General features: G+C 37.7%; 1 protein-coding gene across 20 annotated transcripts in view; it reads left to right on the top strand.

The window, feature by feature from the left end:
• TCF4 (transcription factor 4) overlaps window positions 1-23,697 on the top strand; it is a 391,702-nt gene that overhangs the window by 283,177 nt on the left and 84,828 nt on the right. For 2 of the 20 annotated variants that reach the window (XM_012556368.2, XM_004379254.2), the window contains exon 1: window positions 1,906-2,206. The exons of 17 other annotated variants lie outside the window; for them this stretch is intronic. In XM_012556368.2, the coding sequence (XP_012411822.1) occupies window positions 2,138-2,206 (69 nt within the window). In that variant the 5' untranslated portion in view covers window positions 1,906-2,137. Of the gene's footprint in view, window positions 1-1,905; window positions 2,207-15,385; window positions 15,717-23,697 lie in introns of those variants that run through there. One more of the 20 variants, XM_023733979.1, reaches the window with a different exon arrangement.

The following is a 23,697-nucleotide window of genomic DNA, read 5'->3' as shown; positions in this document are numbered from 1 at the left end:
GCAGGATCTAGAAACAGCCTTATAGCTATGGGGTTTCCATAAGAAAGAACAAAGGAACAAATACCACCTCTCCCGACTTAACCTCTCTTTAAATCCCAGCCTATTCTCTAAATAGTGTTTTTACACACTGTCCTCCCTTAGGTGGGTACTCTGGCCTTGCGTATGAAACACTGAGGGTGGTTTAAAGGTTACAAATGTGATCCTGTCAGATTGACAACTAACTGTTCTAATGAGGAAAAAATCCTCAAAGCATGAAATTTGAATGAAATGTGTGATTATAATTCAAGTACTGTTTACACAAACCTCTAGGGACCTTCCGAATAAATGCAGAGCAAGTGAGTTAGACAAACCTCTGGGCCTTTGATATGTGTGTGCGTGTGTGTGCGCGCGCGCGTGAGTGAGCAATGCATGTGTTTATTTTAGGAGTGTGGGGGAAACTTTCAACTGTTGGCCAAGGCTTTGCTCTTCAGAACCGACACCACAATCCCTCGTTGTTTATTAATACTGTATGTGTTACCATGTTGAGTTGTAAGGAAATAGGTGCTTTGAATTATTAAAGTTGATTCTTGAGAATAGCTGTATGCTCGGATGGCATTTGCTTCGGCATATGCAAATGATTTAGTTTCATTTGGGATCAATTCCCAGAGGCCCTTCTTTCCTGTGATGCTCTGAATTTGGCAAGCTCAAGGCTGCCCATAGCTCCCCCCATTCTTTCTTTCCTTTTTATTTATTTTTTGTTTGTTCCTTCCCCCCTGTTTTTGTTGGTTGGATATATGTATCTGTGTGTGTGTGTGTGTGTGTGTGTGTGTGTGTGTGTGTGTGTATCCAATAAATAAATAAATCCATTCACTTGTTAGAAACGTTGCGATCGAGAAAGATTTGATTTTTTTCAGTTGTGATACACAAAGGTGAACGAAGGTTTTTCCTTTATTAATCACTTAAATTCAAGTTTCTAATTTTCCATTGGAGTTCAGTAAAAAAATGTCCTTGGAATACGTGTTAAAACGTTTATACAGAAATTGGGCCACTTGGATGATGCAAAACTCTGAAAATGTGCAGATGTCTCCGAGGTGCCTTTTAGGAATTGACAGCTGTAAGTCTTTCGGAGGTTCGGATATACCAATGAAGTCTTGCTTTAGAAATCAGTAAACAAACAGCGATAAGTTAGTGGTGGATTATCCAAAACCACAGCGAAAGCACCAAACTCCAGATTTGAGAGAATGCCAATTTAGAGTGCCAGGCCCCAGAGCGGGGAGCATCCTCGCGTCCCATTCCCTGGCTCGACCTTAACCACGCGCGCGTCTGCAGCGTGGCGAGGTCAAGTTCACGGCTCCCACCATGCCCCCTGCAGCCGAAGCGCCCCACACTGCTACTCTGTTTCATTCCGCAACCCCATTTTGTAGGTTGTTGACCAAGCAGTCAGAAAACACTGCCCCTCTCTCCTTTTGAGCGAGGTCAGTGCCGTGGTGAGGTAGTTTTTTTTTTCTTCCTTTTTTTTCTTCTTCCTCCCCTTTCCCTCCCCTTTCTCCGAGTCGAGTTCTCAGGCAGCTGCGTACAATGCTGGGAGCTAGCCAGCAGCAGAGACAGATGGCGGAGTTATTAGATGTGCATCATACGATTCCCTTCCTGCCACTCGCTTTTTAATCAAATTAAAACAAAAAAGAAAGAGAGGGAGAGAGAGAGAGGGGGAGTCAATTAACTGCATTTGTATTCTGCTCAATAATGGACCCTGTTCCACTTTTACCCTAAGGCAGTTGAGTGGAAATTTTAGAGAAGAAAAGGGGGCCTCGAACAAAAAAAAAAAAAGTGAACACTGCAGAAATTTGTAAGAATCGGCATTATTCGAGGAACTCATAAAACCCCTCGGAAAAGTTGCGGCGATCTCGCGTCTGCATTAGGAATCCGAGCCATCAGGGCCGGGCCGCCTTCCAGCTCCTGCGCGCACTTGAGCGGCTGACAGCAGCGCCGCCGCCTCCCCCGCCCGCCAGGAATGGTCTCTTCCTGCTTTGCATATTCACCACGCTTGGCCCGGCCATATGGGAAAATGCAACTGAAGGAATTGTTGTGAAAAAAGGGACAGCGAGTTTGAAATAAAAGTTGTTAGAGTGGGACAGAGGAGAAAAAAGAAGCCGAGACCATGTACTGCGCATACACAATCCCAGGCATGGGCGGCAACTCTTTGATGTACTACTATAATGGGAAAGCGGTAAGCGGACCGGCTGCGAGGGGGCTTTGGACAAGTTTTATTGTCGCTGGGATGAGCATCCTAGGCGGTGATTATGATTATGTTTTGCAGAGTTGTGCAGGACTGCTGCACCTTACTGGGTGCCATGAAATATTTAATATTTACCAATCCTAGGGTAGCATTGTTGCCTCTCCGCCCCCCCCTCCCCGCCCCAGTAGAAAAATAGATGTGTTCAGAGCTGTAGAAAGTGGATCTTAAGAGTGAAAGTTTGCAATCAGGTAAACTTGGGAGTTGGTCAGATGAAATAAGACTTTTGGAAAATTCTCGTTCCTTCCAAATGATTGTTTAAAAGGAAGAGCAGAGGAGCAGGCTTGTGAAGCTGATAGAGAAAGCCCAAGTTAGGCTGAGAGGAAATTTGGGGTAAGTTTCTCATTGGACTGAGGTTTTTTGATAACTAGAGTCTTACTAAGTTGGAAGCCTCAGTGGAATGGATTTAGTGAAGAGAAGCTGAAAGGTTAAATAGAGAAAAGACATAAAACTGAGACACCTAATTAAAAAGTGGGTAAAAGATTTTTTTCTTTTTTAACTCAAAAAGGAAAAAAAAAACAGAGATCCATTCATGCATACAACAATATTGTTGTTTGTTATATTGTGTTGTGTGGCTTCTTTCTTCAGTTTTTCCCCCTTCCAACAGAAACGATTTATTTAAGAAAAAAAATGTGTCTGGTATTTTGTGCATAACCCCGGCAGAAGGTTTATACTTGCCATCTGGAGGTTTATTATTTTTTTTTCCTCTGGCTCGGCCCTCTGAAGGAAAAGGATCTCAATATTTTCAAATCGGTATGTGGAGCTCTCGGGAACAGTTGTTGGGCTATAGAAGAGCAAAAAATTTATTAGTTTAAAATAGAAAAGAAGAACGGGGAAAGTGAAAAGCAGCCATTTATAAACTGCTCTCTTTGTGTACTTTGAACTTCCATTTGGATTGATCCTAATCAGAGTGTGATAGTTGGGCCAAAAGGGACCGATCAGAGCTTTCACTAAGGCCCAATTCAGCTGTAGCGATTGGCGCAAACGAATTGAACATGTGTCTGTGGCGGTCTATACATGTGAGTGTATATACATACTGATGTATGCATAACGGTTATTTCTAGCTCAGCATATACTGGAATGCATACACACACACAAGTGTTTGAGGGAGCAGTGTGGTTTAGGAAGATTAATAATTTCCTTCAAAATCCAATTTTATGAATGGGCAACTGTTGAAATAATATCATTTACTTTTATTTTGAAAAATACGAGTAAATCATCAAAAGTTCATGAAACTATCCTGTTTTTGTCTTTTTTTTGTTTTAAAGAATATAGTGTGTAATTACAATACTAGTTAAATGAGGTAAGGAAATATAATTTTAAAACAAATGGCTTACATTGTGAACGGGTCAAATCAAGTGTTTAAATCTGTAAACATAAATATTAGAGTTAAGTAACATTTTTTTAAACAAGTGCTTGATTTGCAATTGTTAGTTACTCATCACATATAGTTATTAAGACTTTGACCATTATCTTTTTTACAGTTCCATGTATAATGTAGTCAGAGTCTTTAATTTTAAAGTATTTTTAATGAAAATTTCGTGAATGGTGCTATCATAGTCAATAAGCAGAAGTCTCTAAAGCAGTAAAATAGATTCAGGGATTATATGGCCCTTATGCATTAGAAGAGAATTACAATGAATATAAGTTTTTGTGGTTTTATCTTTAGAGATTGCCAGTGATATTGTGATTTTTAGCTCTTAATTTTTAATTTTGCATCTTAAAAGTCTGAACTGACAGAATGTTAGTGTAAGTTTGGACATTTTAACTCCCTTTTAGCCAAAAGGGATTTTTAAATATGTGTTTCATTCCCACAGCGTGCCAGTTGCCTCTACCATAAGAAAATGCTGAATATGACATCATATCACTAATATGCCCTCTCAGTTGCCAAATATTTTGGTTGTTAGTTTTTTTTTTTTTTTTTTTTTTTTTTTGAGAGGATGGTACTCATAAAATCAAGATCGCTCTGTCACAGGAAATGTATTTATAGGAACTGTTTTAAGGCGTTTATTAAAAACAAATCTGGTGATGTGTATCTCTATTGATTCAAACACTAGAAAGAGGCAAATTGTACATACATTATAATGAGGAAAAAAATAGCCATTTGGAACACCAGCAGAAAGCTTTTAAGACCATCGATGGTTCAGTCCTTCATTTTAGCTTTGTGAAGCAGGCTAGACAGCAAAGGCCAGTTGCGCTTGTTCCTTGGACGGGGCCAATTCTTTACCATTTTTTAAAATGCCTTCATGCATATAGTGGGGCAGCAGATTTTTGTTTATTCTACAGTGTGTATTGTACTGGCTCTAATTCTGCATTCAGCAGCTTTTGATTTGGTGCCAGACATCTTGTGGAGATTGTGTATGCCATGCGTTAATTGTTCAGAATGCCTATCGTAGAGACTTTACATTTGTCGAGTTTCACTTGTTGTGGGTTGAGTATCTCTGTGCTTTTGTGTGCATGTGCGGGTATGGCTGATGTGTGTTTTAACCAGAATTGTTGGAGTTAAGTGTGGTCAGCTATTTGCTGCACAAGTTTTCCTCTGAAGACAACACAGCACTGAATTCCTTCTTTTTTTCCCCCAGTGACAAGTCAATTACTTGTTTAAATTCAGTTTGTGAACTCTCTGAACTGAGAGAGGCCAGAGGAAGCAGGTTTTCCCTGTGAATAAACAAAAGAAGAAAAATGTAAAATCATTCCAAAACACTGTGATTTTCGGTTGTGGGAAGAGTACAATTAAGCATTACAACAATTATGATTTCTGCTTTTTGAAGTGGCAACTGTAAGATTTGTAAAATCAGTCTTCTTCCAACTTCCTACCAAGAGAAATATTATCATCAGTGATATTTTAGGACAAACAAAGGAAAATGTGGGTTTTCTATTACCTTAACTTGTGAAGTGGTTCCATGACCATATCCCACAACAAATTCTTTCCTTCTCTCTGTGAAAGACTGTACCTGTCCTGAAATGTGGACTTCATAAGACAAAAGCCTATTAAAAATCTTAACCTGAGAGCTATCAAAGCAGAAATCTTGAGTATAAAACAGAAAGTATTTTTTAAAAATCGGCTCCATTTCAGGTGAGAGTTTAATGAACTTGACCAAATAATTTTTGTGATTCGCCCCCTTCCTGCATGGATTAGAGGTTTAAATACAAATGAATCCCAACCTCAGCAGAATAAAAATTTTAAAGCTTGACTCCTCAACTGCAAGAGAAAGATTTTTTTCTTTTTAATTTTCTTTTGGCAAAGAAAATCAGTATAGTTTCTTTTAAGTGTTGTGATCACCAGCTTATATCAAATTTTGCTGCTGTGTCTGTCTTCATCCAGGCTATAAACTATATTAGGCAGTACCTGATCTACAGTAATAAGTATAGTTTGAGCCTTAGATTTGGGTTTTTATCACTGCTTACATCTTCAGTGAACAAGAATTTTAATAAGTAATTATTTGGTCAAATTCCACGTATCTAAAAATATAGCTATTTCACAAAGATAAAATTATGGCAAATGAAATTGAAAACAAAACTGGCGAAATTTCCTCCTAATGGTAATTTAAGATCACATCATCAGCTCTCACCAGCTTGTACATGTGTTAAACCGTATAGAGAAACCTATAATTATTGTAATTGCTCTTTTTGCTTTATACTAACAAGCTTCAAACCATGTTTCAAACTAGTTGTTTTGAAATAGTTATTTGTCAAGTCATCAAATCTCAGAAAGTAAATGATAATGAGCTTTTCATGTTTATATTCTGACTTGGTCATATTATGCAGCTTTTCAACTCCATAAAGTTCCGGGATGAAAATGGATATTAATTATTCCAGATATCGAGGTCAAAAAAAATCAAATAATTCTATAATTCCTGCTTAGGATGAAAAAATTGGGGAACATTTGAATATCAAAATCTCTCCATTTGGGAATGCGTTCTCAGAAGAAAGTTTCTGTCTAAATAGTGGTATCCTCTAGTCAGCAACCTAAATTTTTAAAAGCTAACATTTAGAATATGAAATATTTAGCTTTTCTTTTTTCATTAACTATAGGAAGTGCTAACATAAAATGCTTAACATTTAAATGCCATCAGTAATAACATTTTTCAGTCCATTTTACATATAGGTCTTTCTTTATAAACCTTGAGGTTGGTTCCAGTAGCCCCATGTAGGGAGCCACTGTGTTTTAAACTTTTCAGTAGTGTATCAACTATGCAAATTGCATCTGGTATTTTAAAAAATGTATTTCATATACTTAACTATTTTCAAACCATGATTATAAATGAAAGTAGCCAGTTACACACACATTACTTTTTTAAATTATTGTTTAGTTGCTATCATAGAGCAAAACTTTGCTTAGGTCACAAGCTAATATTTTTCAACCCCTCACTAATTCAAGAAGGCAAGATATATCAACGAAAAAGCATGTAGGAAAAACTTCCTTTTTGTGAGCTAAAGTATTATTGACATATAAAACACTTTAATTTACCTACTTTGAAATAACAATGAAAATTTAATTTTTTTCCTTCTATGCTTCATTGCTTAAACAAAATTATGTTGACTTTGTTCTTTAGGTTTAAAGCGGTAAAAATTCACCAGATGCTTAATCTTGATATTGTGGCTACATCTTGCTCTCTTGCCTCTGATTAAATTTCCGAAATCCCTACGTGAGATTCCCAGATGCCAGTTTGAACATTTCTCTGGGGCTAATTTCTTAGGAGGAAAATATGGGTCAGTTTCATATTTGGTTAATTTTATTTGATTCCTAATTTCTGGCAGGTCTGACCATTTTGAATATAGTGTTCATAATTGATAAGCAACCTTATAGCTAGGTGATGGTATTGTTCCAAGGAGAATTAGGAAGAAGGACTTTGAAACAGGGGGAAGAGGACGGGGGGGAAAAAGTGTCGGGGGGGGGGCGGGATCTAATAGCTGGTTCGGTTTTTGAATACCTTTCCAACTGATCTACGGGAAATTGTGCTGAAGAATTGTTTGTTTCCTGTCCCACTATAAATGTGGTTTGCATTATGCTCCCTAGTTTTTTTCTTACTAAAATTGCAGTACCACTACAGAGGCTTGAGAATTGGTAATTTGTTTCTAATAACTTTTTTTAAGATGGCTTTTATCATGGCTTGATTTTAGACATCCTTATATTTAATTATTATGAATATTGTTTGAAACTTCTATCACTGCTATGCCATTAAGAAAAGGAAAATATTCTAGTATCGTTAGCTCACTGTGTAGGTCAGCAACCTGCCATCAGGAGAGCCACTAAAAAAAAAAAAATCCTAATTACTGATCTGTCAAAAATATGTAGATTTTAAATACGGCTTATGACAATTTTGACAGTTGTTACTTTTATCCTAAGAAGAAAATGCAGTGGAGACATGTTTGCTCCATGAATCAAATCTAAATGCATGTCTTGTAACTGTGATAATTTTAGGACACACAGACACACACACAGGATGATCAGGTTTTGGTTTTTTTTTTCTCTCCAGTATTATCAGGGTTAAAAAAAAAAAAAAAAAGCACATTTTGAACAGTCTGTATAGTTTACAGAGAATTTTGGGTTTCTTTGAGAATGTTTATATATTTGATCGGGTTTAAATTAGTCCATAATAATTTAAACATTAAAGTAACACAGGGTAAAGTTATATGTGGCAAACATTATTAATTACAAAAAAAGATTTGAAACTCTGTGTACTCAAAATATTTATAATCTATTCAGAAAATCGCATAGTCTTAAAAAAAAAAAAAAGCGGTAATCTATATGCCAGGAAGAATAGACGAATAGTGATAAAACCGAAAGAGATACTTCTATAAAATAATTGTATTTTGAAATATGTGTTGATCTAAAAAATTATAAATGAAATTTTCAGAAGACTTCCTCCTTGGAGGTTTTTTAACATTTTAGAATCTATAATAAACTATCTGGCACGTTATCATATCACTTTAGGTATTTTATTAAACAAAACAAATGTATTCTTCTGAAAACCAGTTTTCAAGGTTTCATGTAGTGATTTGGTTCTTTAAAATGGTGTGAGAATGATGCTTAACTCCATTTGAACTTTGGGAGACTTTCCTGTTGGCAGTGCTGAAGATTCATGACTTAGGTTCCAAACTACAACTTTTTATTAGCCGTGTATTCATGTCACAGTACTGTATTCTGATTAGAATTTTTAAATTCACATTTCTGATAGGTTTGTCTTTAAATCCTATTTTGCTCTGATTCTTTACCTGTTTTCTTTAAATATTTCCTCGTAAAGAAATCTGCACATGCTAATCTGGGCATTTTTTCAGAAGCGGTTTACAAGGGGTACTACACTTAAGAGCGTTTTATTTGGGAGAGTAGATTGTTTTAAAGTCTGTCTCCCTCCTTCCCCCTGAATTGGGATAAAGAGAGGGTTAAAACACCTGAGAAGTCAGGGGTGAGGACAATGTAGATGATGGTCTAATTTCAGGCTCCACTGAAAAAATGCAGGCTTTGGCGCTTATCCTCCAGGGACCTGGGGCTGTTCTTTCCTGGAGACCAAATTACACTCATCCTGAGAGAGGGCATGGTCGATGTAATTGGTGGGGCAGTGTAGGGAGAGCTGAATTCCAGCTGCTTCCATTGTAGCCGACCTAAAAATGAATAGGGGATGTTAACAGTGGAGGCTAACATTTGACTTGGCTTTTTCACCTCCACAAACCTAAGGGTGAGAATTATGCAGTACTGAATGACTGCACCAGCCATGATCCTGTTCAAGTGGGAATTGCTGTGCTGGGAAAAACTCTCACACCATTTTAAAAATAGTTGATGCTTTTACCAACCACAGCCCTATGATTGTAGCTCCAATAAAGTTTATCCACAGTCTAGAAGCCTTAATTGTTTTTATTGTCAGCCTTCTAGTGAGTGTGTGTTAGATTCGTGCCTTTTGATTACCATCCTAAAAATGCTCTTCATGAGAGACATTCAGAAGCTACCGACTCCATCTCCAAGAAGGGAAGCAAAAAGTGGAAGTGTTCTATACTCCCCTTCTCCTGGAATCTTCTCTTTTATTTTTTAATAAGGAGAATAATGCTGTATTACTCAATAGCTTTTCTAACGAATAAAACAAATTAAATTGATGTTGCATGCATATTTAAACCCCATCCAGTTAAGTACTGACGTGATTAAAATAATCAAATGTATTACTTAAAAAATTAAAAAGGATAAATTCTGTACCCCATTATTTTATTGACTTTTAAATATAAATTGCGGAAATGTTTACATTCCTAATGGCATTATTAAGCTAAACTGACAAATCAGAGGGAAAAAGTTGATTGCCCAGCACATTATTATTTCTGCACCTGTTATTACAATTCAGAAGGAGAAGCTCAGCTCACAGGAGCAGGATGGATGCTGGTTTCTTAGGCTTCCTTTGTGTGATGTGGGGGTTGGGATAAATGTTTAACAAGTGTAGTTTCACTTTGTAGTGCCTTTTTTGTGTGTTGATGTGATTAAAAGACTACAATGTTTTTCATGTAGCTTTGAAATTAATATGCAAATAATAGGGGATGGTAGGACATCCCTGTACCTGCTGCACTAAACCTCCCTAAGCTGAATGGGGGGATATAAGCTTTTTAGTAGAAGTTGGTTAATTACAGGTATCGCCAACTTTCATCTCTACCCTGTGAATCTATAAATGCACTCTAGAAGAAAATTAGGGAGGGAAAGAGACATATCAGACTCATTCAGGTAGGATTAAATTCAGATCTGGAATGAAAATACTTCAGATTTTTTATTTTTTTCATTTTCTGGCTATGTATTGGCCAGAAGCCTAGTTGACCTTGAGTAAAATTTTTAAAAGATAATGTAAGTTGTGTTACATGAGCAATGCTGTGGTTTACAATTGTGATTTTTTTCTTGAGTTTATTTCTTCCTTGTCTTAATCAGACAGTATCATTTTTCAAACATTTGACCCCTGTTCCTCCTTTTAGCATACAGAGCTATCATTGCTTGTTAATATAATTCTAGAATTTCTTAGGTGTCCATTGTCCACAATTGATTTCACATGGAGAAACCTATGCTTTCTGCTGCCAGTGGAATAAATAATGCCCTGTACCTTTTTGTTTTGTTTTTGGTTCTTTAAGGGTGTCATTATATTCTTCAAAATGATACGACATTAGATTTGGATTGGGGGGGGATATCTTTATTTCGTCCCATCCAGTAGATAGTTTAAGTTTGCAAAGAAGTGGTTAAACTGCCATTATTTCCTGGAAGATACTAGTTAACACTATTCATATGAGTTTAGATTTTGTCCTGTGCAATAATTTAAGCTCCTAGACTTTAATAACACAGTGTGTAGCATGGATCCCACTTAATCTCCTCCCTGGCTTCACAACAAAATGTTTACATAAATGAACTCTCAATTTTGATATAACTATTTAACTCAGTCCTTCCAGAGTTAATACTTGTTGTTTACATAGTTAAACATGTTCCACAGTTACCGTAGAAAGTATATCTTAAAAATGATGTTCATCTCTGTTCTTTTGTTGGCAAGGTCAGCAAATAAACGGGAGCCTGATTTTATTTTAAAGCAAATAAGTTATGACTCTGCTATTGTATTAGACATTTGGCTTCAGAGAAAGTAAAACATAAATTCCATCATATTTTCATTTTGTTACATTTGCAGCAGAAACTTGTATGTTTAAATTGGTTATTTTCAACTCATGACAGCTGTGAGATTTAAAATGATCACAGCTGTTGTGATTTAAAATTGATTTTTTCTATCAACACCTGAGAAAAGGACCTGTGCTGTATTAAAAACTTAAATAAGGTAACTGTACAATTAGATATGTTGATGTGAACATGGTAATTCTGCTTCCCAGAGGTTTCAAAGTGCAGCATTCTGCAAACCTCTTGGATACTTCCAGGGAATGAGCAAAAACTGCTAGAAATAGATGCACGGTTGTTAAATGCGTTTACCTCTTAAAGGATTCGTGTAATCCCACATCCTCTTGGCCTAACTTTACAGTGTCATTTTTGCTAATAAAACCTTTTAGGATTCAGTTTACTTAATTAACCCCAAGACAGATGACTTAAATGAATCAGTATGAGATTCTAACCTCTAAACTGTAGAAGCCGTTTTACCTTTCAGATATGACAGTGAGAAATGCAAAACCACACTAAATTGTTTCTTATGGAGGAAGTTTTGGTTTTATGGCTCTTTTCCTCTGTCGTTTTTATATGATACAAAAAGAAAACAAATGGAAAAGGAAAAACAAATTATGCTTAAGTCATTTTAGGATAGAACTTGTTTTGCAAACTTTAATACATTTTTAAGGATCCCTGATGGTGCAGTGGTTAAGCGTTCGGCTGCTAACCGAGAGGTTGGCTGTTCGAACCCACCTGCTGCTCCGCAGGAGAAAGATGTGGCAGTCTACTCCTGTAAAGATTTACAGCCTTGCAAACCTTATGGGGCAGTTCTTATCTGCCCTGTGGGGTCACTGTGAGTTGGAATCGATTTGATGGCAACAAGTTTTAATATATTTTTAGTGTTCACTTTGCAAATCCATTTAACCTGTTTTAGAGTTGGATGGTGCTTCCTGCATTGGGTTGGTCTGTCTAAAGGTTGATAGTCCCAGGATAGTCAGTGTTGGAATCTTGCATCTAACAGTAGATTACTTATCTGTCAGAATGTAACCAATCTAACAAAACTTAGGCACAAGGAGGTATTAAGATAGTTTCATATTTTGGAGTAGGTGATGTAGTGTATAAAGCATACAACTGGCTTGATGTGGAATTATTTATAAATAATAGTGCCTTCACAGATGCATTGCCAATAGGGAGCTGTGTAGATTAAACTCTTTGGCCGGTTCTAGGCTTTTTACCTGTGTAGCTCAATCAGAATTGAAAGCATGACAGGTTTTATGATGATAAATGGATGTCTGGATGGGAGAAAGCAAAAATGGGTAGGTGGTTAGATTACATAACTAGATAATAATAGACGATGCCAGTTATTTGTTACCCAAAACTTGACTGTTCACCAAAACATTATATGCAGTGTATTATTTTGATTATTGCATACAGTTCAGAATCAGTTGAGAATTAGTAAGCATTTCCCATGTCATAATCAAATTACTATAGAAATGTTTCCAAAAGTTCTAAAATGAACATAGATCACCAGTTTCAAAGTTATAGCCTAGGACATACGAGCCCAAGGTCAAAATGTCATGCACTTAAGTGATAATGGCTGCAAATGGATATATCTATATTTAGCTGAAGGAAGATACTCTTAGAAGTGACCATTTGTTTATATGAAGATTTAAGAAAATCAAAGTGGATATTTGCTGCTGACATATTCTCATTACAAACGTGTATCTTTAGAACAGTGGTGCCTCCCAGGGCACATTTGGCAATGTCTGGAAACAGTTTTGATTGTCTCAGCTGGGGGAGGAGAGAAGGATGTGCTAATGGGTAGAGGCCAGGAACTCTGCTGAACATCTGACAGTGCACAGGTCAGCCCTTCAGTAGTATTGAGATGGATAATCCTGCTTTAGCGTGGTGAGCCACTTTATGGATAGCAGCTTGCTTTCTTTTCCTTTTGTTTCATCTTGCTTCTTCATCTGTTCTACTACTACTGCTTGTACTACTACTACAGATTCTTACCCTTCTCTTTCTTCTTTCTGCCATTAAATTTTTTTCAATGGGACACTTTGTTTGAGATCCCAGAATGATTTTTCTTTTTTGGCATGGTATGCTATAATATTGTCCAGCTTTTTCCACCATTTACCGTGGAAATGTGAGGTTTTATTTGAGGTGTTGTAAATATAGTGCATTATTTGTGAACCAACTGGAATAGCTTCAAAGCAGCTGTTAGAATATGTTGAGTCAATAATGTACATTTCTCCATACCCTAAGTATATATTTACATCTTACCTTTCAAAATATCTTGAACCCTATCATTGTAAATATTGGTTTAACTGAATCATTCTAAAAAAAAAAGTGTATTACCTTTAAAATTTTTTTCTATAGGACATAGAAAAAAGAAAATAACTTAGCATAAAGAAATGAATTCATAATTACATTTAATTATTTTGGCATTAAGGACATTGTTTGCAACTTCATTAAGGATATTGTATGTCTGAACCAAGAAAAGATTAAAAATTGAAGACCAACATAAAGACTCCCTTTTCAGCGTTCCCAGTAATGCAGCTTCTTTCTCCACCCACAGCTGGGGATCTCTCTCCCTGCCATTACTGCATTTTCCATCCATGTTGGATAATTCTTGGCAGTGATTTGGAAGTGAGTTTGAAACCTTGATTGCCTTCTCTAGCACCCTGTGGAGGAAGGTGGCGGTATCTGGTGGCAGAGTCTTAACATCTGCCAATTTTTAGAACCCAGAAGCACACCTCACTTCTTAGATGCCAAGTTTTGGAAATAGTTGCCAAGTCTGATGATAACTAGTGCCACTCTTCAGTTTCTTCCCCATGCTATACAAGGTTCTCCAAGGTTTGATCGCAGTGGAGATGGCAGCCAGGGAGGGCATAGGAACAGCAGTTCTGATTTGCAGTATGTCTTTGGGATACAGATACACTTTCAAATATTGCTTAACCCATTGGGCTGTCATATTTCAATTCCATTTCACAAGTATTTTCAGATGCTACACTTCACTTTTCCTATTTTCTCTGTCCAGCTTGGTGCAACACAGTTACAGCAAAATCACATTGATACCTTTAAATTTACTTTGTCCATTGTGTCCAAAGCCATCTTACAAGTTTGCCCTAAGCTGGCATTTGTTTTGATTTGTTTTCAACATTTTATTGTACAGGATTGTCTGTACTCAGAGTGAGTAACAAGAAAAGAAAATTTACAAGTTTTTATTTTGTTCAGGCAAATAGTAAAGATTACCATTTTTGATGATAATTTCATGGATTTAGGTATTTTTGTTTCTGGGAGATGGTAGTTTTTTTAAACTGCAAGTTTACTTTAAGTCAGAACTCTCTAAGGGAGTACTGACTGACCTTGTCTTCCCTTCTGATCAGTCATTGATTATCCGTGTTGGACTTTAAATAATTCTCTTACATTCTGTATGTCCTAGTGTCATACTCTGAAAAAATGGAAACAATAACTTGCTTTTACATTGTGTTTAAAACGTGCTTCAGAAAGCTGACTTGTGTAGTATTTTTAGGTCAGACATTTACAGAGTATAAAATCTTATCATGACTTTCTTTAATTATCAGGAAAGGAATTTACCACTAAAATGAAGTTTGCAATCAATATTTTATTGCAATAATAATCAATAAAATAACATATATTTGCAAGCCTCAGCCCTTTTAGAACATTTTTTCAAACCTTCTGACTTAATCCTTACTGCACCCTTGTAATGTAGGTGATTCAAATGTTACTGCATTTTACTGCACTGACCAATGAGGTAGCCACTAGCCACATGTGACTATTAACATTTCAATGTAAATTAATTAAAATTAAATAAAATCCAAATAATTCAGTTACTCAGTCCCACTAGCCACATTCAAGTGCTCAATAGTTATATGTGACTAGTAGCTCCCAGCCCTGGTGGGACAATGGTTAAGCACTTAGCTGCTGGTTTGAACCTACCCAGCAGCTCTGCATGAGAAAGACCTGGAGATCTGCTTCTATAAAGATTACAGCCTAGAAAACCCTATGAGGCAGTTTTCCCCTGACACATGAGGTCACTATGAGTCAGAACTGACTTGACAGCACCTAACAACAAGAAGATGGAGAACATTTGTATCATTGTAGAAAGTTTCCTTAGATAGTGGTAGTCTGGGAAATGGAAGCATTAAGTAATCAAATAACTTGCTCAAGGTCGTGTGGATTATGGCAGAGCTAAAGTCTTCGAATTATGGTGTTGGTGAAGAATATTGGGTATACCATGCCAGAAGAACAAACAAGTCTGTCTTGGAAGAAGTACAGCCAGAATGTTCCTTAGAAGTGAAGATGGCGAGTCTTCGTCTCACATTCTTTGGACGTGTTATCAGGAGGGACCAGCCTCTGGAGAAGGACATCATGCTTGGTAGAGTAGAGGATCAGCGAAAAAGAGGAAGACCCTCAATGAAATGGATTGACACAGTGGCTGCAACAATGGGTTCAAGCATAACAACGATTATGAGGATGGTGCAGGACCGGGCAGTGTTTCGTTCTGTCATACATAGGGTTGCTATGAGTCCGAACCAACTCAGTGGCACCTACAACAACAACAGCAGAGTCACTTCTGCTATATATTTTGATAATTTTAGAGTTTTCATATCTTTATATTCAGCAAACATCTGAGGTAAGAGTGGACGTTTTAATGCTACCGAGCGTTTTAGTGAATGTTTATCTCAATTGTGTTTGTCTGCTTTTTTGTTAAATTTTAGAGCTTGAGTTAGAGAAACTTTCAAAGGATACAGCCCTTTGCCTATCTGTACAGTGTGTGGCCCGTGAATCGCCTTTCTGTGAATCAGCCAGGATCAGGTCAGAATTCCTCTTTGTACACCTGTTAGCATATTGTAAACAATCCAGACATGTTGATGTAGCTGAGCCAATGAGTGCCTGCATCCACCATGCATGCATACACCCATATGTACAGATAGGGAGTGTCCTTAGGTAGAACGCTCCCTGAGAGCTGGCCTTCACTGAATTTAGAGAGCTCATATCTCTTTTCTGGCTGTTCTTCTTAAAAACGTAGTATTTTATTAAAAGGTCAGTAGCATTTATTAGGAAAGGATTTTCTATGCCCCTGGTCCATCACTTGGATTTTATCTGGGGAGAGGTGGTTTTTTTTTTTCTTTTTTTTTTTTTTTCCTGGAAGTACCCCTTCATAGTAAAGGATTTGAGTCTGGGCTCCAATTGAGGTGTAGGCTGAAGGGCCCATAGGGTGCCTCTCACCCTGCACACACCTCCCCAGAGCCCTGGAAGGCACAGCACCAGGGTCCCCCTGCACCTCCAGAGGAGGCAGCAGCATATTCTGGGCCAGCAGTGTACAGTTGAGAAGACTGCAGCTCTGAGTTCTTCCAGCAACTAAAAGAAGAGAGAAAGATGTTCCCCAAATTCTCTCAACACAGTTCCTTCCAAATCCCCTTATAGATATCCCTTTTCTGTACTCAGAACTGGTTACCATCATGAAAAATAAAAAGATGTCATCCACATACACAAAAAAGGGCCAATAACATTTATTTACTCATATAATCCAAATGTGTCTTTATAGTAAATGAAGAAAAAAAAAATCTGTCTCGTCGTTAGCACTCGTTTAGTACCTAACCTGGCTTTGCATTATGACTAAATTGTTTCACATCCTCCAAACAAAAACTTTAAGCATTTAAAGGACAAACATTTATCCTTTATCTTCCTGTCAAAGATTAGTGCAACAGTATGTACACTGGGTGCTCAAATAATATCTGTTGAATGAACCAATGAGTAGTGAAACTTTTTTTGAATGTTATAGTTTTTGAGATTCATCCTATCCAAAACGGCCCAGTGGGACATTATTTGTAGTTTACAAAAAAACCAAATGGCACTTTTTCATTCCCTGCCTTCACTGAGTTGGAGAAATGTGCCTAGAGAATGTTGGTGATGCTAATGACCACTTTTGTTCACATGTCCACACTCAAAATTGTATTAGTTTTCCATTACAACTATGGGTGGCAGTGAATGAATGGGATAGCCCTAGGTTATTGCTGAGCACAGGGAATGAGTGTGTTTGTACCTTGTTCCTATACTACGTGAATAGGTGTGATGATTGCAGAATTTTTCCCATTGTCCTCTTGTTGGTGACAGCTAGACATTTGGAGGACCAGGAGTTTACAGTGGCACAGACTGGCAGGTGCTTTAGCCTCCGGCCTCTAATGGTGTACGCAAGCCATCATTTTTCCCAGTAATAATTATGGTGTTAAGAGGCATTTGTGTTCTTTGCATTCTTTCTGCTTGTGCCATGTTTAGTTCCTGTTATGCAAATAGTGCTTTAAACTTAGAAATGCCAATTTGCATTAATATTTTGGTTTCATATAGCTAGCTATTGCATTTCACAAACAAGTGCATTTTAATGAGTGCTGGCAGAATGTTTAAAAAAATGTTATTCATTAAATTCTATTGTAGAAAATGCAGTAGTTGGTTGCCAAAAATCATTAAGACAAAATATAATGTGCGTTGAGGCCACAAGGATACTCCTCTTCAAAGAGCATTTGGCCCTCATGGCATTCAGTGCTGTAAGATTCTATGCTATTCATACAAGCATGAAGGGTGGGGGGATTAGTACTCTCAAATAGAGGCCAGTGTACCACTAATATCTGGTTTTATTTTTTAAATGTGAACTTATTCTTCTTTTTGACATTTGTCATCAGGCTATAGGGCATTTGACCTGTGAGTAGGCTTTAGAAATCATAAACACCAAGTTATAAAGTAGTATGTTCTTCCATCTTATTTTGTGATGTTAAATTTTGAAATGGGACTTTTTGCTGTTTATGAATTTTTTTTCTTTCTGGAATTTGTTTAATCAGAATTGTGGGCATAAATATTTTTGATGGACAATGTGTATGAAGATAAAAATTTTGCACGTAGATTTTCAGAAATGAACTATTTTAGCACGTGGACTTTGACTGCTGCTGTCGCGGTTGTCAGAGCCTGTGGGTCCTAATTATAATGAGCTTTTTTGGTGGTGTTATTGCAGTTTGTTGTTGTTGTTGTTTTATTTTTTTTCCTTCCCCCTGTCTTCAACTCACTTTTCCCAGAAGGAGAGTTCCAAGCCTTTGAAAATTCTCATGATTTTGCAAATCCACTCTATTTTTGTCTAGAATACAGGAAAGTTAAAACTGTGGCTGGTATGATGCCATGTTTTGAATCCAATTTTAAAGCAACCCTTTGCAACCCGGGGAGTAAAGCTGACATCTTTGTATCTCTAACGAAGATAATTACACCTGCAAGGTGACATCACTAGCGAAGTAACAAACGCCCTTGAAAACTGAGCCCCTGGACTTCTCTTAATTCTGTAGACCACTTTTGGCATTTAACACTAGGCACCTCTTTCATGCCTGTCGTTTGAGAAGTTGCTTTCAGATGAATTTACTAAAGCAGACTGACACAGGGTTAAATTAATTCTTTTCTTTATTGCTCAAAGTGATACAGACCTTTCTTGGACTAATGTAGCTTAATTAGTGGTCAATTAAAACTGAACATTGCTGAATTGAAGTTCTTTGATCAAACTCCCTGGCATGGTCTCTCTTTCTTTAACTAGCCACCATCTTGAATTCATTTGGAATCAGTAGTATAAACAAATTTAAAACTGGTTCTTTTATAAGAAAGTCAGCAGGCTTGTATAGCAGTGGTTTCTTTTTTTACTTCTGTAGGCGGCAATTCAAAGGCATACTAAATGAAAACAGTACTACACCCTGAAAAAAATACATTTTTCAAAGTAACACTAAGTAGTCAGAAAACAGTCAGTACCCCCACCTATTTATTCTCCGCAGAAGATCAATTTCCCATTTCAGTGGGTGATTTTGTTGTTATATACAAGGTAAAAAGAAAACTCCCCACCCTCCCACATAAAGTCCACAGTTATAATAAAAAGCGAAATAAACAACCAACCAAAACACCAACCTGGGGTGGAAGGGTACTGTTACAGCATATATACAGAGATTTAACCCAATTGACCCTAAATTCATTTGTTGTTACTTCTGGGAAAATAATTCATCTCTGTGCCTTTGGGGTGAGGGTGAAGTACTACTTAATTTACTTGCTGATTTCATCATTTATTTTGGAGGGCATTATTGCCTCAATATGGGGACAAATCACTTGGTTAAAACACACATTGCTTTTGTTAGAATTTGGGTACAGTTTATAAAAAACGAAAAGTGGGATGTGGGGGATCTGGGAATTGGGACAGAGAAAGTCACTAAGTATTTGTAAGTAGATCAGCTTCCTCCTTTTATATGGTTCCACATCTTAATATTTAAAGTGTATATGCTGTTCTTGTCTAAATATAAAGTGATACCGTTCAGCAGTCTCAGTTTTTAAAATTAAAAGCTTAACAACCTAAAAATACTATAGCTGGCATTCAGATAGTGCTACATATTTGAGAGTATTAATTAAAACTAGTAGTTTTGTACTGGAAATGAAAGTAATAGATTAGGTTTAAATAGGTAATTTGCTTAAGTCATAATGACTTCTTCCAACTTCAGCAATTTTTTTCAGAGAAAGAATAAAAGAACATTTTGGAAGTGACCAAGGAGCATTTTGCCCCGTTAAGGTTTTTATGTTCTGTAGTTTTCATTACTTATGCCCCAAACTGTAGTTACAAACAATAATTAAAATAGAAATTTCATCATTTGACAGAAAAAGAAATTGTTTGTACTCAGTGTGCCTTTCAGCATTCTCTCTTGCGTTCTCCCTAAAGGGCTGATTAGAATGTAATAATTGGGGATGATAGCAGGAGGAAGACGACAATTCCATTTAATTAAAGATAATTTATTTTACTTTAAATTGGTGATGTCCCACATGAATAAGAGTAGATTTAGCAGATAGATTTATTAATGGGTACTGACATCTCCATTGACATAAAAAGCAAACATTTTCTTTCCTCATTGTTTTTATTGTGTCTCAGCACCTGAAACTCCTGTCACCCTGCTTCCATTGATGCTCTATGGAGCTGTAGACTTTTCCACCAAACATGCAATTCTTGGCACCAATTTCAGCCTCCTTTGAGTTACAGGAGTGCGACAGGCTGTTCAGGTGCTATGCAGAGCTAACTCTAGAAAGGCTATCTTAGCGATGACATGATTGATCCTTAATATATCTAGGTCATAGACCTATCTATAGTTTCTGCCTTTTGACTAAGGATCATAAGATTTCCTTTGGTCTGGGCAAGGTGCTTGCATGAGTGTTTCTTTAAGAGAACTTGTTCTTTGAATGTCATGAGTAACGGAGAATGCCACAAAAATATTGTCTGCACCAGTTAAGTTCATTCTTCACAAGGAATTATGTAGGAATTAAGGCCCTTTGGTGAGAGTTTTATTGTTGCCTCGTGCAAGTGTAAGCCAATCCTGGAAATCATGAAAAAATTTTTTAAAGTTAGTAGATTTGAGGGAAAATTTACGAGATGGTTTTCATAGAGTGTTCTCAGCCTGATGGTTTTTTTAAATACCTTACGTTTAGCAAAATTGTAACTTATAATTCTGTAAATCCTAAAGCATTTTATTTATGCTTCTGACAAACTATATTCTATTTATCCAGTTTCTATTTGATTGTTGTGTTATCTTTATACCTCTTATGCTCACACCATGTTTCCTGTGTCCTTATTTATGTTTTTTGCTTCAGTCGTTTGTGTATACTTTCCTAGTATGTTCCTTTTGCACCGTATTTTCCTTCTCTGAATGTAATCTCAGTTTCTCCGGGCACCTCTTCCTCCCTGGGCTTCTCCTCCTGCCCAGAACTTCCTCCGTTCACACGGACTTAGCGTTACTCACATTCATTTCTCTTACTGCTTTGTTGCTCTGATTTTCATATATGATTTTTTTCGCTAATACCTTTGCTTTCCTCTTCAGATTTCAGTGACACGTCTTTCCAGCTTTATTTCAACAATTAGTGTATGTAACTGGTGCTCACGCAGTGAAATAGGGAAATGAGACCACTTTGCTTTCTTTTATTTATTATTTTTATTATTATTATTTTGTGGGCATTAGAGACCATAGTGGAGTTTTCACTTCTTATTTTAAACAAGGTGGACTTGTTTTATCCTGTTCTGAAATATCATTATTTCCAAATTGATATTAGATCAGTGATGGTGTTTTTCGGGGATTACTTTTTATAAAACCTTGATTTTCATGTTGCGTGTTAATAACCTTTTTCTTCCCTTTAGGCAGAGCATATTACTCCATTTTTCTGTATATCTCACTTGTTAATTTTAATAACCTGGTCTCTCAGGTTCCTACTTTTATCTTCTATCTCCTGCCACTTTATCCATCTCTTCTTTATTGCTGTGTTACCCTCACTTCTTATATTTTTCATCTTCCATAATTGGTATTGAATCCATGATACCTTCCCCCAGATTCTGCTAACATACCATGGTGAGCAGGAAGGAATTTGCAAACAGTGTTCTTTGCTGAGCCTTGGAGAATTCTGCATGGAGTTGAAAATTTCTGCTAATTTTTTCATTTAGGAAGGCGGCGTTCCTGTTTGCCCACATAGGCTGGGTCAAGGGTGTGTGTGTGTGGGTGTGTGGGTGTGTGTGTGGGTGTGTGGGTGTGTGTGTGGGTGTGTGTGTGGGTGTGTGGGTGTGTGTGTGGGGGTGTGTGTGGGGGTGTGTGTGTGTGTATTAGGGGTGGGGAGGAGTAGGGGGCAGTCTGTGAACAAGCATTATTGCTTTCAGTGAATCTCAGTTGCTCCTACTGGCCTGGAAAGAAATAGGCACTTGGGTCAGACAAGGGATGCATCCTGTAACTCGGTGTTATTGGTTCCTCTTTCTTCTTCCACTTTCAAGCTCTTTTCTTTCTACTCCTCTCTGTTCCATTATTTCTACAGCAGTTTTACTTGCCATTTCCAAACACCTTCAATCTTCTTGTCTTTTGCCTTTACCTCTAGACTTTTGCTTTCCCTCTCTCCAGTAGTCAAAGAAAACCCTTCCATTGGAGTCTGTCCCTCTCCACAGCACAGATCTGGCTGGGCTAATTTTATCAACTTGCCTCTCTTTAGCACTTTCTGTCTCCTTTGGAAAATGTCAAAGAACTTTTTTTAAATAAATAAAAGGACAACACCAAAATCCCAAACCAGAAACCCCACCACTTTTATTCTGCAAAGCAGGCATTCAGGGAAAGAGGCCTTCTCTATTCCCGGGAGGTAACAGGAACTGGGAGTGGCGAGAGGGAAGCTACTAAACGTGGTCCAGATGCAGCGAAATCCAGGGCGAAAGCCTGGAGCTTGGTCTTTTGGGTGGCAGGTCCTGCTCCCCCTCCTCTTCTTCATGCCCTCCTCCCAATCTCAGCCTAGGCCCTCCCACCCCTAGGCGAGCTGCGGGCCTCGCAGCAGACATCTGCGGGTCTCAGTTTCATAGACCCAGCGTGAAGGCTCCTCTCTCCCTCCTCCTATGAATTCTGTACTGTGGTCCTGCTTGCTCCTTGTCTGTCAGATTGCAGTTCTGATGTTGGCAGCCATGTCTGACCAATCAGCAAACAACAGCACAGGATGAAATTTAAACAGTGCAGATGCTCAGACTCAGGGTTATGTTGACTGGACCACGAAGGGAAAGCAGAGGTAAGGTCAGAGTCTACCCACACTGGTTATCCCGAGCCTGTCTGACTTGACACCTTTTTGAGCTACACTGTGCTGCTTTAACTTTTATGTTGCCCATTTGCTTTTCCCTACTTCTTTCTTCCCCTGCCATTCACCAGCACTTTCATTTTAATGTGCTGCCCTCGTTACTCTACTCCCTTCATTTATTCACTTCCTTGGCTCTTGGATTGGTGCGGAGCGTCATTATTGAATGTCCCTGGATTGCCTCTAGGTGGAGGGAACTTGGAAAGTGCTACCCTGTGCAAGGCTTTTGTGGCCACAATCTTAGTGGACGAGAGGACTGCTTAGGAGCAGGGCAAATGTATAGCATTAATAGGCCTTATTTATAGCCTTCCCTCTGTCGGCCACTGCAATTTATCATTAGGTTACCACCATGGTTTTCTTTCTTCGCATTGAGATGTAATGAATTGTAAATTGAGCTTAAGTCATCTCTTACAGAAGAGTTTTGATTGGAAAAGATATAAATAGATATGACCTAAATGACGATGAATCAGCCAGTCCTTGAGAATTTGGGGAAGCAGAAAAGAGAATTGCTATCTAGCCCCCCTTTTTACCGCTTTCGGTGTTAGCTCACTAAGTTATTTCTCTTAGAGAAATATCGCTAGCATCTTCTTCTTCTGTTTTAAGTATTGAGTTGATCCTTTTATAACTTAGGGTGTTTACATGGTTCTGTACTCCTTAGCCCCATCTGGAAAATATTTAAAGTTCGTAAGATGTATAAGACTAAAATATTACGTATAATGGGATAGGCAGAATGAAGAAAAATTAGATCCACTGCGGGTGTTTAGAATAAGTTAGTTGTTTGTTCAGAAGCGGCTTGTAGAGGAATTGGAACAAGTACCAGTGCGCGGTGAATGGTTTGGTCCGGAGCTGTACAATTCACCGCAGAATGAGCCTTGGTTTGTAAAACTGACATTCTGTTGTGACTTTTAAATCCAAACAAATCTCTGCAAATTTCTGCCTGATCGAGTTAATAAGAAAATATATACATGCAGAGGCGAGAGCTATATGCTGCTTGGAGTCCTGTCAGTGTCGGTAGAAATAAGAGACGGATTTTACCTACTGTATTACATTCAACCAGCAATTGCCAGGACCTCTAGCTCAGCAGGTTTTCTGGATTCGTTTTCTTTTTCCCCCCTTCTGTGAGAACAATGGGATGCAAAAAGAGCTTGAGAAA

This window comes from Trichechus manatus, unplaced genomic scaffold (assembly GCF_000243295.1).
Source record: "Trichechus manatus latirostris isolate Lorelei unplaced genomic scaffold, TriManLat1.0 scaffold00063, whole genome shotgun sequence".
Taxonomy (NCBI): Eukaryota; Metazoa; Chordata; class Mammalia; order Sirenia; family Trichechidae; genus Trichechus; species Trichechus manatus.
This window is presented reverse-complemented; position numbering and strand designations above follow the sequence as displayed.